Raw genomic sequence first — 13,990 nt, 5'->3', positions numbered from 1 at the left:
CCTGTCACATCTAGGACTGGAGGGCTCAGGGGATGGGTGAAGGGATACAGAGCCTGTCACCTCTAGGACTGGAGGGATCAGGGGACGGGTGCAAAGATACAGAGCCTGTCACCTCTAGGATTGGAGGGATCAGGGGATGGGTGCAGGGATACAGAGCCTGTCATCTCTAGGACTGGAGGGATCAGGGGATGGGCGCAGGGATACAGAGCCTGTCACCTCTAGGACTGGAGGGGTAAGGGGATGGGCGCAGGGATACAGAGCCTCTCACCTCTAGGACTGGAGGGGTCAGGGGATGGGTGCAGGGATACAGAGCCTGTCATCTCTAGGACTGGAGGGGTCAGGGGATGGGTGCAGGGATACAGAGCCTGTCATCTCTAGGACTGGAGGGATCAGGGGATGGGCGCAGGGATACAGAGCCTGTCACCTCTAGGACTGGAGGGATCAGGGGATGGTGCAGGGATACAGAGCCTGTCACCTCTAGGACTGGAGGGATCAGGGGATGGGCGCAGGGATACAGAGCCTGTCACCTCTAGGACTGGAGGGTCGGGGGACGGGTGCAGGGATACAGAGCCTGTCACCTCTAGGACTGGAGGGATCAGGGGATGGGTGCAGGGATACAGAGCCTGTCACCTCTAGGACTGGAGGGATCAGGGGATGGGCGCAGGGATACAGAGCCTGTCACCTCTAGGACTGGAGGGTCGGGGGACGGATACAGAGCCTGTCACCTCTAGGACTGGAGGGATCAGGGGATGGGTGCAGGGATACAGAGCCTGTCACCTCTAGGACTGGAGGGATCAGGGGATGGGTGCAGGGATACAGAGTTGTTTTCCTGGTTGAGTACACTGACTGTGCTATAGTATCACAGATCCATCAAGTTTATCGGTCAGGGATGAGACATGGGATTGTTGAACCAAGGTGTTCTCGTTATTAGCTGCTGTTCAAATTTTGCAAGTTTGGGAAGGACTGACATGGAGGGCAGTGGGAGGTGAATCTCCGGTACATACACTTGCTGCTGGACAGATGCTAAGCAGTTTACCTCCTGTTTGATCATCAGCAATGGTGTGGCAGCTGGAAAAGCAGGGCACTCGGGGGCAGCAGCTTCAAGAACAGCCTCCATGTGCTAGAGAAAGATAATAGTGAGAAAAACAAGCAGAACTGAATGGGGGGTGGTGAAGGCGGGCGTAAGAGGAGGAACTGGGAGAAAGAGAGAGAAGGGATGGAGAGAGGGAAGTGGGGATGGAGAAGGGCAGGAGCAGGGATTCGGAGCTAAGGGGAGGGAGAGGATGGGCAGGAGACAAAATGGAAGGGAAGCCAAAACAAGGTGGCAGGAGCCGGCGAGAGAGGGACAATGATTAACAGGCCGATTCAGTAAAGTCCGCGGGAGAGCGGACGAACGCCCGCTCTCCCGGCGTGCGCGATTCTGTATTTAAATTAGGTGGTGCGGTAGAAACGGGCAAAAGGAGGCGCCTCCTTTTGACCCGGAGCGGCAGCTGTCAGCGGGTTTGACAGCAGACGCTCAATTTTGCTGGCGTCTGTTCTCAAGCCCGCTGACAGCCTCGGGCTTGGAAACCGGACACCGGCAAAATTGAGCATCCGGTTTTTGGCCCGACAGCCGCCGGCCCATTTAAAATTTTTCTTTTCTTTTCTTTTTTAAATGTTCTTACCCTTCGGGACCTCAGACTTAATATTGCCATGATATTAAGTCGGAGGGTGCACAGAAAAGCAGTTTTTACTGCTTTTCTGTGCACTTTCCCAGTGCCGGCAGAAACTAGCGCCTACCTTTGGGTAGGCGCTAGTTTCTTAAAAGTAAAATGTGCGGCTTGGCTGCACATTTTACTTTCTGTATCACGCGCGCATACCTAATAGGGCCATCAACATGCATTTGAATGTTGAGGGCGCTATTAGGTGCCGCGGGTTGGACGCGCGTTTTCCGCCCCTTACTGAATAAGGGGTAAGGGAAAACGCACGTCCAAGGGCAGGTTAACTGTGCGCTCCATCGGATACATGAGCAAGGGCAATCTCAGGAACAAACCGACCCGATTGCCAAGGCAAGGAAGTGAGGCCAGGAGCTTCCTTTAAACATCCCTTCAATCAGGGTGCGCCGTGGAACTAGGACCTGCCCTCGAACCCATAGCGGGGTGGCTGGCCCGCGCACGCGTAGGGGAGTGGCTAGCTGTTGAGACACCGAGGCCCGGCGTGGGACCTGGCCTGCGAGTGAAGGCCTGGCGACCGCTGCCCCGGGACGCCGGGGCCTAGCCGGGCTTGTGAGGGCCGCAGGACCGGGACCAGATGGGTGACCCAGAAGGTGAGCGATCCCGCGGGCAGGGCGTGTAACAATAGCTTACTTCAACCACTGCGCTATGGTGGATTTTGAAGCTTTATGACCCTTTTTTGCACCACTCCATAGCACAAAAAGATGGTCCGACAACCGAAAGCTATTAGTGACCTTAAGATACCGCAATAATGCCTGCTTTACATCCCAGAGTCGCAAATCCCTCGTGTGAGGTGCTGTAGCATCCAAATTTGGAAAGGCTGGCAGCTCTATCGATTGACTTAATTGGAACGCAACACCACCTTCGGAAGGAAAGACTCACCTACAACGAGACTCCAGAATCCGTAATCCTCATAAAAGGATCCCTACATGACAAAGCCTGAAGCTCCAAAATCCTTCCAGCGGAACAAATTGCCACCAGGAACACAACCTTCAAGTAAGATCTTTCAGAGTTGCCCTTCTAAGAAGTTCAAACGGAGCCGCACACATCCCCTTAAGACCAAGTTAAGGCTCGAGGGGGGACACAACTTCTGCACTGGAGGACGCAAATGCTTTTCTCGGGGGAGGGGGTGGGGCAAACGCACCACATCTAGATGTGCAGCTACAGCCGCTCCCTGCACTTTGCCTCGAAGAAAGCCCAAAGATGCCACCTGAACTCTGAGGGAGTTAAAGGCTAGCCCCTTCACCAACCCTCTTTGCAAGAAAGTCAGAATATGTGCTACGGATGCTCCAAGTAGGTTCAACCCCCTGCTCCGTGCACCAAGCCTCAAAAACTCTCTAGACCCAGAGGTGGAAGTCTTTCTAGCTTGCAACAGAGCGCAAATGACAACCTTGGAATATCCTTTCTCCCTTAAGCGTTTTCTCTCAAAAACCAAGCCGTGAGACAGAAGCCAGCTGCCTGATCTGAAAATATGGGAGCATGGTGAAGAGGCTTTGGTAGATGAGTGAGTCGCAATGGTCCATCCATCGCTAGATTGATCAGATCTGCAAACCATGGCCACCAAGGCCACTCTGACGCCACTAGAATTACCTCTCCTGGATTCATCTCTACTCGCCACATTATTTTGCACAGCAGTAGCCATGGTGGGAACACGTACAGGAGAATTCCCCACGGCCAAGGAAGAACCAAGGCATCGACCCCTTCTGTTCCGCATTCCCTTTTGCTACCGAAGAAGCGCTGTGCCTTCGCATTTCGCTGAGTTGCCGTTAAGTCCATGTGGGGTCTGCCCCATCTGCAACAAATGAGACGCATTGCTTCCTCCGACAACTCCCATTCTCTGGGATCTAGCTGTTGTCGACTGAGAAAATCCACTTGTACATTGTCTATCCCGGCTATGTGAGAAGCAGCTAGTAATGCCAGATGCTGCTCTGCCCAGCAAATTAACCTCTGGACTTCCTGAGCCACTGCTTGACTTTTGGAACCACCCTGTTGGTTGATGTAAACCACCGTCTTTGCATTGTCTGACAAGATCCTTACCGGCTGCCTGCGCAAGAGGGGTGGAAAAGCACACAACGAGAACCGAACCGCTCTAGTCTCTAAGCGATTGATAGACCACAATGCTTCCTGCGCCAACTGAGCTTGGTATACAGCTCCCCATCTGGAGAGATTTGCAACGGTGGTAACAATTATCAACTCTGGAACCACCAAGTCCACCCTGCAACACAAACCACCATGAAAGACTGGACCTGGCTAGCTCCATAAGAGGAAGTGACAGATGAAACTGTTCTGACAACGGGTTCCAACAGGAGAGCAATGTCGACTGCAGAGGCCTCATATGAACAAACGCCCAAGGAACCAGCTCCAAAGTGGAAGCCATGGAACTGCGAACCTGCAAGAAATCCCAAACCCTGGGCACCGCTTTCTCTAAAACTGTGAACTTGCCTCTGAAATTTGCAAATGTGTTCCCTGATGAGAAACACCTTCCCACCTTGGTATTGAAACGTGATCCCAGAAACTCCAACACCTGAGAAGAGGAAAGATGACTCTGATAGATTTACTACCCAACCCAGGGATCTCAACCACTGCAGCACCAACTCCATTGCCTGCCTGCAAAGGCCCTCTGACTTTGCTCAATTAAGCCAATCGTCCTTCTTGAGGGCTGCCGCCGCCACCACAGCCATCACCTTTGGTGAAGTTCCTCTGAGCCATCGCCAATCCGAATGGAAGGGTGCAAAATTGAAAATGTGCCCCTAGGGTCATGAACAGCAGAAATCTCTGATGGTCCGGCTGGATTGCTATGTGCAAGTACGCCTCTGTCAAATCCAGGGAAGCCAAGAACTCTACCTTGTGTTCCGCTGCAATGACTGAGAGCAGAGTCGCCATCCGAAAACGAGGAACTTTGAGAGCCACATTTACTTTAAGTCCAAAATCGGGCCAAAAGTTCCCTCCTTTTTCGGAACCACGAAATAAATAGAATATCTTCCCGTCCCTCGCTCTTCTAGGGGGATGGGAACAATGGCCCCCAGCATCTGTAGGTGGCTGATGGTTTCCTGTACCACTCGCCTTTTGGTTACGGAAGCGAAAGGGGAGACCATGAATATCCTTTAATGGACAAGCAAATTCTAAAGCGTAAACTTGTCTTATCATGCTTAAGACCCACTGGTCCGATGTGATTTTGGCCCATTCCTCGTAAAAAAGTATCAACCAACCCCCTATAACTGGAACTGAGTGGACCGGCTTTGCTTCATTGGGCAGACTCGGCTCCATCAGCACTCTGGCCAGAGCCATCTCTCTGTTTGGTTTTCGACCTCGAAAGGACTGCTGCCTCTCCGAGGTTTGCCTCTGAGCTCCTCCTGAAGCTCTACTCTGCCGAAAACGCCTATTCCATCTGAATAGAGAACGCATAGGAAAAGATCCTACCCCCCCCCCCCCCCCCCCTTTTCGGCGTATCCTCAGGCAATTTATGCCCTTTATTTTCTCCCAGATGTTTTATCAGCTTCTCTAAGTCTTCTCCAAAAAGCAGCTTTCCTTTAAAAGGTAACGCTCCTAACTGAGACAGAACATCCGCGGACCAGTTTCGCAACCAAAGAAGTCGCCTGGCCGAGACTGCAGACATCATTGTTCTAGAAGAAGTCCTAATGGGGTCCTATAACACATTGACTCCATAGGTCACCATAGCCTCTAGCCTCCCCGCCTCTGATGCAGACATCGCTTTATCTGCCTGCAACTGCTGTGCCCATCGCAGTCCAGCCCGAAGCATAAAACTGCTGCACACCGCAGCATGTATGCCTAGGGCAGACACCTCAAAAATCTTCTTGAGATGGACTTCCAGCTTCCTATCCTGCAGATCCTTCAGCGCTGCAGACCCGGCCACCGGAATGGTTGTCTTTTTAGTACCCGCAGACAGAGGCATCTACCTTTGGAACCCTCAACAGTTCAAGCGTGTCTTCTGGCAAAGGATATAATTTATCCATTGCTCTACCAACCTTCAAGCCAGTCTCCGGAGTATCCCACACTCTGACCACTACATTCTTAACTGACTTATGGAAAGGAAAAGCCTTTGCTGGACCTCTTAAGCCATCCATGACCGGATCCTCCTCTTCTTGATCAGATTCCTCTTCCAGAACTTTTCTCCCTAACTTCTTAAGGACATAGGGGAACAGGAGTCCCAACTCTTCCCTGTGGAAAAGAACCACCTTCGGATCATCCCCCTCAGCGGCCAGGGCTTTTCCCAGCCCCTCATCTGGATCCTGTCCCGCTGAAGAAGGATCCACCTCAGAAGGGTCCTCTTCTGAACATAAAATAATAAGAAATTGCCATACTGGGTCAGACCAGTTTGCCCAGTATTTTCAGTCCAAACTGCTAAGCTGCCAGCCATACAAGCTCTACTGCTTGGAGGATCTCTCTCCGCTTGTTAAATATTTTTCATTTTTTTGCTAAGCAGCATAGGCTAAAATCTATTTAAACAAACCTGTCCTCATAGGTCTTTGTCAAAGCCGAAGGAGAGATTTCATACTCGGTGCTCATGCCAACGAGCTGTTCCATGCCCTGAGAGAGAGAGAGAGAGAGAGAGACAGAGGGAAAAGCGCTTATCCCAAACTCTGCCTTAAACAAAGCAAGGTCTCCTGCTCGTCTGAGGTAGATCACCGAAGGAGGAGGGGGCCTCTGCTTATTCACAGACCAGACCCAGCACAGGCAGGGCCCGTGCAAGCTTCCCTCCCTCCCTCCCTCCCTCACACACAGCTCCACCAGAGAGAGGTAACAGCATGGGCAGCGGCAGTGCAGGCTTCCTTCACTCGCTCACACATGCAACCCCAGACCTCTAACCATCAAACAAAATCTGATCTCAGCTGGAAGTTAGATAGAAGCCAGATATGGACAAAGTGCTCTCCTTTTTATACTGGGAACTTATCAAATAGGATCCTTTGCATCCAGGATGGGATAAAATGGAGGCAGGTAAATATGACGACTTGCCAGAGAGATCTGAGAGATGAGGAGCGTGACTGGAAGGAGAGCTGTCAGGTTTTACCTCCTGTTTAATGAAGGCAGAGACAGGCGGGGGAAGGGAGATGTCAGCTGGACTCGTTGCCTCAACCAGCAGCTTCACCTTCTGCAGAGGAAATGAGAGAACAAAAGATAAAGAGATTAAATCGAGAACTGACATGGAGCAGTCCCAGCACGAAACCACTTGGTAGCACAAGCAAGCATTTACGAAGGAAATATGCCATAGGATCCTGGAATTTCTATGAAGCCTGTGACCGAGAAAGCTTGGCATGTTCCCAAAAGCCAGTGATTGGAGCAGTGAGAGTTTGTATAATCTGAAAAAGTCAGTAAACATGCCTTCATCAATCCCATCAGAAATCACTGCCTTATATAAATGAGTTTAATAATTGACAGTAGAGGGGAGCAGTAGCCTACTGTTTAGATCAGTAGGTTGAGAACCAAGGAAGCCAGAATTTCTGTCTCCATCTGCTGGTAGGCGTGCATAACGCACTGGGGTCTGGCCTGGTCTGACTGAATAAAGAGGAATCACCTCCTTTACCTGAATTTAACTTGCCTCGAGCTATCTATGAAGAGGCGTGAGCTTAGTGGAAGTAAATAAACAGAGGTAGCCTTTTCCAATTAAAATTACAAAATACACATTGAAAATCAAAATAAACAAACATCACAAATGTACAATGAAATGAATAAAATTCAACAAATCCAGAACTTGACTGAGGTAAAGGTGGGAGGGCAACTAGAGTCTAATTATGAGGAAGACAAGTTAACTAATCAAATTCAAATAAAACAAGAAAGACAATAATATATTCAGTGAACCAGATAAACCTCATACAACCACCGAATAAAATGTAAGCGTTAAACAGCCAGGTTTTTAGGCCTTTCCTAAAAGTCATAATTAAGCTCCAACCAAAGCTTTCACGGAAGACTAAGCCACAGAATAGGAATTATGGAGAAGGAGCTTGCATGTTTGATCACTTGATGTAGTAAGAACATTAAAGGAAGCTTCCTGGCTGGATCTAGCTGTCCGAGTTGGCTCATACCATACCTTTCATGTACATAGGCCCATTAACCCTCAGGTCTTCGAAGGTTAAATGAGCATCTTAAACTTGACCTTTGTTCTTACTGAAAGTCAATGGAGTTCCCAGAGAACTGGGGGGAGGGCAGCGGCTCTGGAGCAGATGGTATAAGGATCAAGAGGGTGAGTGTGAGGAGACACCTACCTCCTGCTTGATGGCACCCTCAGGCATGAGTGATTGTGTTGGATCAGGTAGAGGGGAGCCCTCGGCCGCACCCTGCTTGACAGCACCCTCGGGCATGAGTAGAGGTGATGTTGGATCAGGTAGCGGGTAGCCCTCGGCCGCACCCTGCTTGACGGCATCCTCGGGCATGAGTGGAGGTGATGTTGGATCAGGTAGCGGGTAGCCCTCGGCCGCACCCTGCTTGACGGCATCCTCGGGCATGAGTGGAGGTGATGTTGGATCAGGTAGAGGAGAGCCCTCGGCCGCACCCATGGGATAGGAGGGCACCTGCAGTCCCTGCAGACCAAACCAAAAAGGGAAGTGAAGATGGGATTAAGGAGGTGCGTCGAGGAGCATGTGAAACCCTCGCATATGGCTGTAGTGCTGGGGGGGGGGGGGGGGGGGGGGAGGGACCCTCACGTTTGGTGGTAATATTGCAGGGAATGCAAGGCCTTCATATATGGGTATAGGACTGGGTAATATTGCAGGACTGGGTATAGGACTGGGTAATATTGCAGGAAATGCAAGGCCTTCACATATGGATAGAGGACTGGGAGAGCAATCAGGCTGCTCACCTCACTATCAGCAGCAGGCTGTGTGTGGCTCATCTTCTCTTGCCCTTCCTCCTCCGCTGTCTCACCCACCACCTTTAGTAGGGCCTGGATGCAGGCTGCCAGCGGGCTGGGAAAGCTCCCCGTTGAGCGCAGCTCTTCCGGCTTCCAGTTGGCGAACTCCAGAAAGTGGCCATTGCGCATGCGGTGGCCCCAGCACTCTGCCCAGTCCTCTTTGCACCTGTGCCAGCTCTCCAGAAAGTGGCGCAGGAAGCGAGGGGGCGCAGCAGTCTCCAGCTCTCTGAAGTAGAAATTGTAGAGGACAGGGGAGCGAGCATGGACCAAGTTGTAAACCAGTCTCTTCATCAAAGCCTGAGCAGATGGGTCTTCCATGGCTAGTATCTTATAAAGTGAATCCAGCGCATGGGTCTGGCTCATTCTCACACAGCAGGATGGGAGGAGCTCACGGATAAGGTCCAGCTCCTTCAGGTCAGCCCGCAGGATGAGTCCATCGGTAAGTGACCTTACCTCCGGTACACTCTGGATGAGGAAGGCCACCAGAAGGCGGACAGGTGCCAAGTTCTCCTTCTGTGTGATGAAATAGGCACACTCCCGGCTCTGGTTGGCTGCATCCTCACAGAGCACCGTATAAAGGTCAAAGCCATCATTCACTGCCAGTGAACGGCCCAGGAAAAGCATAGACGGGTAACATTGGAGCAGGCTCCGGCTGTAGGAGGTAACCAGGAAAAGGCTGTCCACCTCGACCACATCCGGCCGGAAGACCAACCTGACCTGACAGGTGGGGTCCAGCAGCAATAAGGCCTCCAGCTGCTGCAGGAGGTCCACCAGAGCCGGCTCCAGGGTCGCCTGCTGGGCAAGCAGCTGCTGGAGGTCCCAGGGTGTTAGCAAGCGCTGGGAAATGCCATTGGTGAGCTGAGCAGAGGACGACGACTTTTTGGTCAGGCAGAAGTATGAGGAAAGGGCCTGGAATTCCCAAGGGTACAACTCATGGTTGTGGTCCAGAAGGGCCTGGATGATGGAGAGCCGGGTGCGGTCCTGTGTCGCCTGTAGGGTGATGCTGGATGAGCATGGATTGACCAAGTCTCTAGGAGAGACAGAGATAAAGACAAGACACAGGGTTACTAATACCATATCTACCTTTCTATTGTTGTCTAAGAGTTATATTTTGGACTCATCAGCGTCTTTTATCCAAACTGTGTGCTAATTAGCTTTTTGAACCAGTTCTTCAGCAAAGTGCATGTGACAAGTAGTGAGGTCAATGGCCTAGTGCCAGCTGCACATTTCCCACAAAAGGCAACAAGGAAGCAACTTATTATTGCTGCTTGCCAATTAGAGCCGACTAAACTGAGGAACATCGCGAGACTGATTTAGGAACAGAAATTCAAGAAATCCAATAGGGTCTGCAGTATTGCAGCAGAAAGGAAGAACGGCAAGATGGTCCTCCCTACATCGCTTTGTAAGGACCTACCCTGGCAATGGTGCCCTGAGGTGAGGGACATCTGCGGAGGCCTTCTGGCACACCAGCTTAACGAATGCATACTTGAGATCCTCTGTCTGCACTGGGCCACCTGCCTCATCTGCCGGAGTGGCCAGCTCAATTTTATACAGGGCTTTTCTCTCCTCGCACCAGGAATCAAAGAATTTGCAGAACTCGCTCCAGCTCTGGAACTCCCTCCCTTTCAGGTCTTCAGATGAATCGTCTGTCTGGAGGAGACAGAGAAGGAGATAGTGGAAACCGAAGGTTATCTTTAACATGATCCAGCCAATGGAGTAAGGCAGTCGGGCCTACAGTCATGGTGTTCTTAGGACCCACGTACCCTATTACACACACCTAAATCTCTTCAAACAACATTTTGGGGCTCCCAAAACGACACTGTAGATGATGGCAGATAAAGACAAACCAGTTTGCCCAGTATTTTCAGTCCAAACTGCTAAGCTGCCAGCCATACAAGCTCTACTGCTTGGAGGATCTCTCTCCGCTTGTTAAATATTTTTCATTTTTTTGCTAAGCAGCATAGGCTAAAATCTATTTAAAGAAAACGTAAGCCACATGAAATGTCTTATAGTGCCACACAGCATGCACAGCTCAGACTATATATAAGTAAGTATAGGGATATAATGAATGTGTGACAGTAGCTACAGCGAGTACCGGAGGTGCTTCAACCAAAGAGCTTACTGTCCGAGTGGGAAGATTTGGGAAAATATGATTGTTCTTGACCCTCTTTTTCTGTTCTGGCCTGTGCTCCTTACCGGAGTGCGAGAGTCTCCCCGTTTCAGGGGTGTGAGAGTCCCCATTTGTCCCTTGTTTCGCCTCATCCATAGAAAGAATGCTGACTCCTACCTGAAAATAAAAAAACACAAGAAGGAAGCAGCAGTCTCAACCACTATCTTTCATCAAAGAGATTACAAAATACCTGCTGCTTTGAAGCCTCTCCCTGCCTATCATTGCCATACGAAATGTCGCCCACAGAACTGATTTTATGTTATAAACAGGTTGAGCTGCTGCCCTGTTATTGCTACCAGAGGTTTCCTCCTAAACCAAAAGCCCTATGAGAACATAAGAACTGCATGAAAATGCCTTATTTATTTATGTTTAACTATAAGCTGCCCCCCCATTGCACCTATGGATTGGTAATGTCCAATCTCTCCAAATAAATAAAGGAAGGAAGTTATGAGCTCGCAAATGCAATGACAACAGCACAGGACTGATCGGTTTGTACCCGAAGACCTCAACCTCACTCTTGCCCAATGTTAGGCATAAGAGAGGTCTTTGTAACCTCATGGAACAGAACAAGCTGGGCTTAGGAGATTGGGGGTGGGCGAGGCAGGGGCAGGCAGGAGAGGCTGGGCATGGCAGTGGGGATGCTTAGAAACAGACAAACTCAAGTACTAGACAGAAACCAGCATTCGTTTATTGAATCAGATACACTGTCTACAAAGCAAAAATCCCCCAAGGGTGCCTGGACTCGCCTACCAGAAAGGGTGGGAGTAACCAGAACCAGGACAGAATTCAAGCATGCTTGGGACAGAAACAGGTTGTGGTGGTGTTAAGGGAAGGGTCGGGGGTGAGGTGGGGGAAATCACCTGAAATCTAGTAGGATTTATGGTGACACAGTTGACAAAAGCAGACTGTGTTGGCCAAGTAGCTTGTATCTATTGGCAAAGACCATGTTCCCGTATTCAAATCCTATCTGAACATCAGACTGGATTTCTAAATGGAAAAGCTTGACAGATCCTGCAATAACTGATGGAGTAAAGGGTGGGGGCAATTAAGAGAGTTACCATCTTGAAAACTTAACTAAGCGCATCTAACCACAAGTTCACACCCCTACATGGCCCGTGTTCTAGAAATCTACATTTAGCAGCCTAACATTACTCAAGAAGGTTGATTCATTACTTTGGAAATTTATCAAGTGTCTATTGGCCCCCATTGCATATCCAGAGTATAATTTTTGACATTTAACTATGATACCATCCTTAGAGAATTTAGCCTCAATGAAGCTGATATTCAAGGGAGTTAAGGAGCTAGCTCCTCGAGCTGAAATACAGCCACGCAAAAATGGGTGTACTCTGGGGCAAAGTTAGGGTGGGGGATGCAAGTTAGTCGGCTAATGTTTGCAGCCCACGAATGATAAGACAAGCCTGAGCAAGAAGTCACAATACACACACTGTACAGATTTACCTGGTGGGATCCTGTTGGGTCAGTGCCAGTCACTGCACCAGCCTCTCGTGCATCGAATGTCTTTTTGGCCTCCAGTGCCAACCTGCTGTCACTAAGAATGACCTCAAGGCAGTGGTGCAAGGACGATGATGCGCCCATCTGATCTACGAGTGCCAGATGCCTGGCCTTCACACAGACACAGATACTGTTCTCTGCAGCCTGGTTCTTGCTTTGCCCTTTGACCCACAACTTCCTACATGGATGCCAGTTATCATAGTAGTACTGGAAAAAGTCTGCAGGACAGACAGCAATCAAGTCTGTTAGGGAGTGGCTGTAGATCTCAGGGGACAGAGAATGGGCCAGATCATGCAGGAGGTTCTTGATTTGAGTTTGCACTATTGCATCCAGGTAAGAAATTTTGCTGTACAGAAGCTTCAAAACCAATGGCATACAGTATCTCACTGAGGCATAAGGCACTAGAGCTTCTAGGTCTAGGGGATCATCAATCTCTGGGCTCACTGTTAAGTGCTTGACAGAGATGTTGAGCTTGAGGATGCTCTGCAATACAGAGACCATGAGAAACCTCAATGTATCTGATGTGCCTTTCCTTGCGAGGCAGTAGGCACACACCTTCCAGCCCATGCCCTCTTCTTCACAGAAGACAGTGTACAAAGCAAAGCCTGGACTGAAGCCAGCGAGAAGGTCCACATAGAGATGTCCAGCGAATCGATGGGCAAGGTCCTGCATGTGGGAAGTCATGAGGAAAATGTTCTTCACAAGTCCTTTGTCCTCCACAAACACCAACTTCACCTTGACTCCAGGATCAGAAATGAAGAGGGAACCCAGCTCTGTGAGCACCTGGGTCCGGTCCTCAAAGGCATCAGAGTGAAAACGCTGGAGCCTCTTTAAGTCGTTGCATTCCAGGAATTTCCTGGAGATATCATTTGCGATCCTGGTGGGCAGGTCTGTGGGAGCCATCAGTCGACATCGCTTCATCTCAGGAGGGAGGGCGGTCTCTGGCAAGTCATGGTTGTGATGGAGGATGGCCTTAGTGACAATGAGCTTGTCCTTCTGAGGACTAAGTCTCAGTTTAATGAATGCTGGACAGTCCTTCCTAGTCAGGAATGAAGACACTATTAAGTACTTTACATGTACCTCAGTCAATATCATTCTTTATTATTAATCTACAGTCCATATTGAGGGATCATCGCTTCCTTATCACTATAAATATCACTATTTAACTCAATCCATCATTATAAGAGGCTTAAAACAAGCATTAGCACAACTGCTCTAAATCTAATCATCATAGACCACGTCATATCTTCTCTGTATTTATGTCCACCAGGTACTCAACTCTAGTCACCATGAGGTCCATGTTCCAAGCCTAGCTGGCTAGCTAAGTTGGATAAACTTAAATGGCTAACTTGGCCATGCCACTGAATATCGCTGGATAACTTTAAAGTTAACCAGATAAGTATATCTGGCTAACTTTAGACTTGTTTAATAGCAAGTAAGACTGGATAAGTCTTATCTGGCTAACTTACATAACCAGATAAGTCTGAATATCTAACTCAATATATCACTACTTATCTGGCTACGTTAGCTGGGTAAGAGCTTCTCTCTGTTACGCCCCTAACCTGCTCACCATTTAGTCAGCTAACTACTGAGCCAGATACTGTAAATAGTTATCTGGCTAAGTGGCGGCCAATGAACGGGGCGGATAGTCAGAAGTCGCCACTTAGCTGTATAAACGTCGGAACTTATCTGGCTAAGCGGTGTTGAATATCGACCTCCTTAGAATTATCA

At 49.6% G+C, this 13,990-nt stretch overlaps 1 protein-coding gene across 6 annotated transcripts in view; it reads right to left on the bottom strand.

Annotated features, from left to right (window-relative positions):
- Positions 1–13,990, bottom strand: part of LOC115080765 — a 133,636-nt gene that overhangs the window by 12,294 nt on the left and 107,352 nt on the right. For 5 of the 6 annotated variants that reach the window (XM_029585159.1, XM_029585160.1, XM_029585158.1 and 2 more), the window contains 2 exons: positions 12,206–13,298; positions 1,037–1,120 (listed from right to left, as the gene is read on the bottom strand). In XM_029585159.1, coding sequence (XP_029441019.1) covers positions 1,037–1,120; positions 12,206–13,298 — 1,177 coding nt within the window. Of the gene's footprint in view, positions 1–1,036; positions 1,121–10,069; positions 10,228–10,773; positions 10,865–12,205; positions 13,299–13,990 lie in introns of those variants that run through there. The other variant, XM_029585163.1, reaches the window with a different exon arrangement.

This window comes from Rhinatrema bivittatum, chromosome 19 (genome assembly GCF_901001135.1).
Source record: "Rhinatrema bivittatum chromosome 19, aRhiBiv1.1, whole genome shotgun sequence".
In the NCBI taxonomy this organism is placed as follows: Eukaryota; Metazoa; Chordata; class Amphibia; order Gymnophiona; family Rhinatrematidae; genus Rhinatrema; species Rhinatrema bivittatum.
Note: the sequence above shows the minus strand (reverse complement) of the source record. Positions and strands in the feature narration are given on the sequence as shown.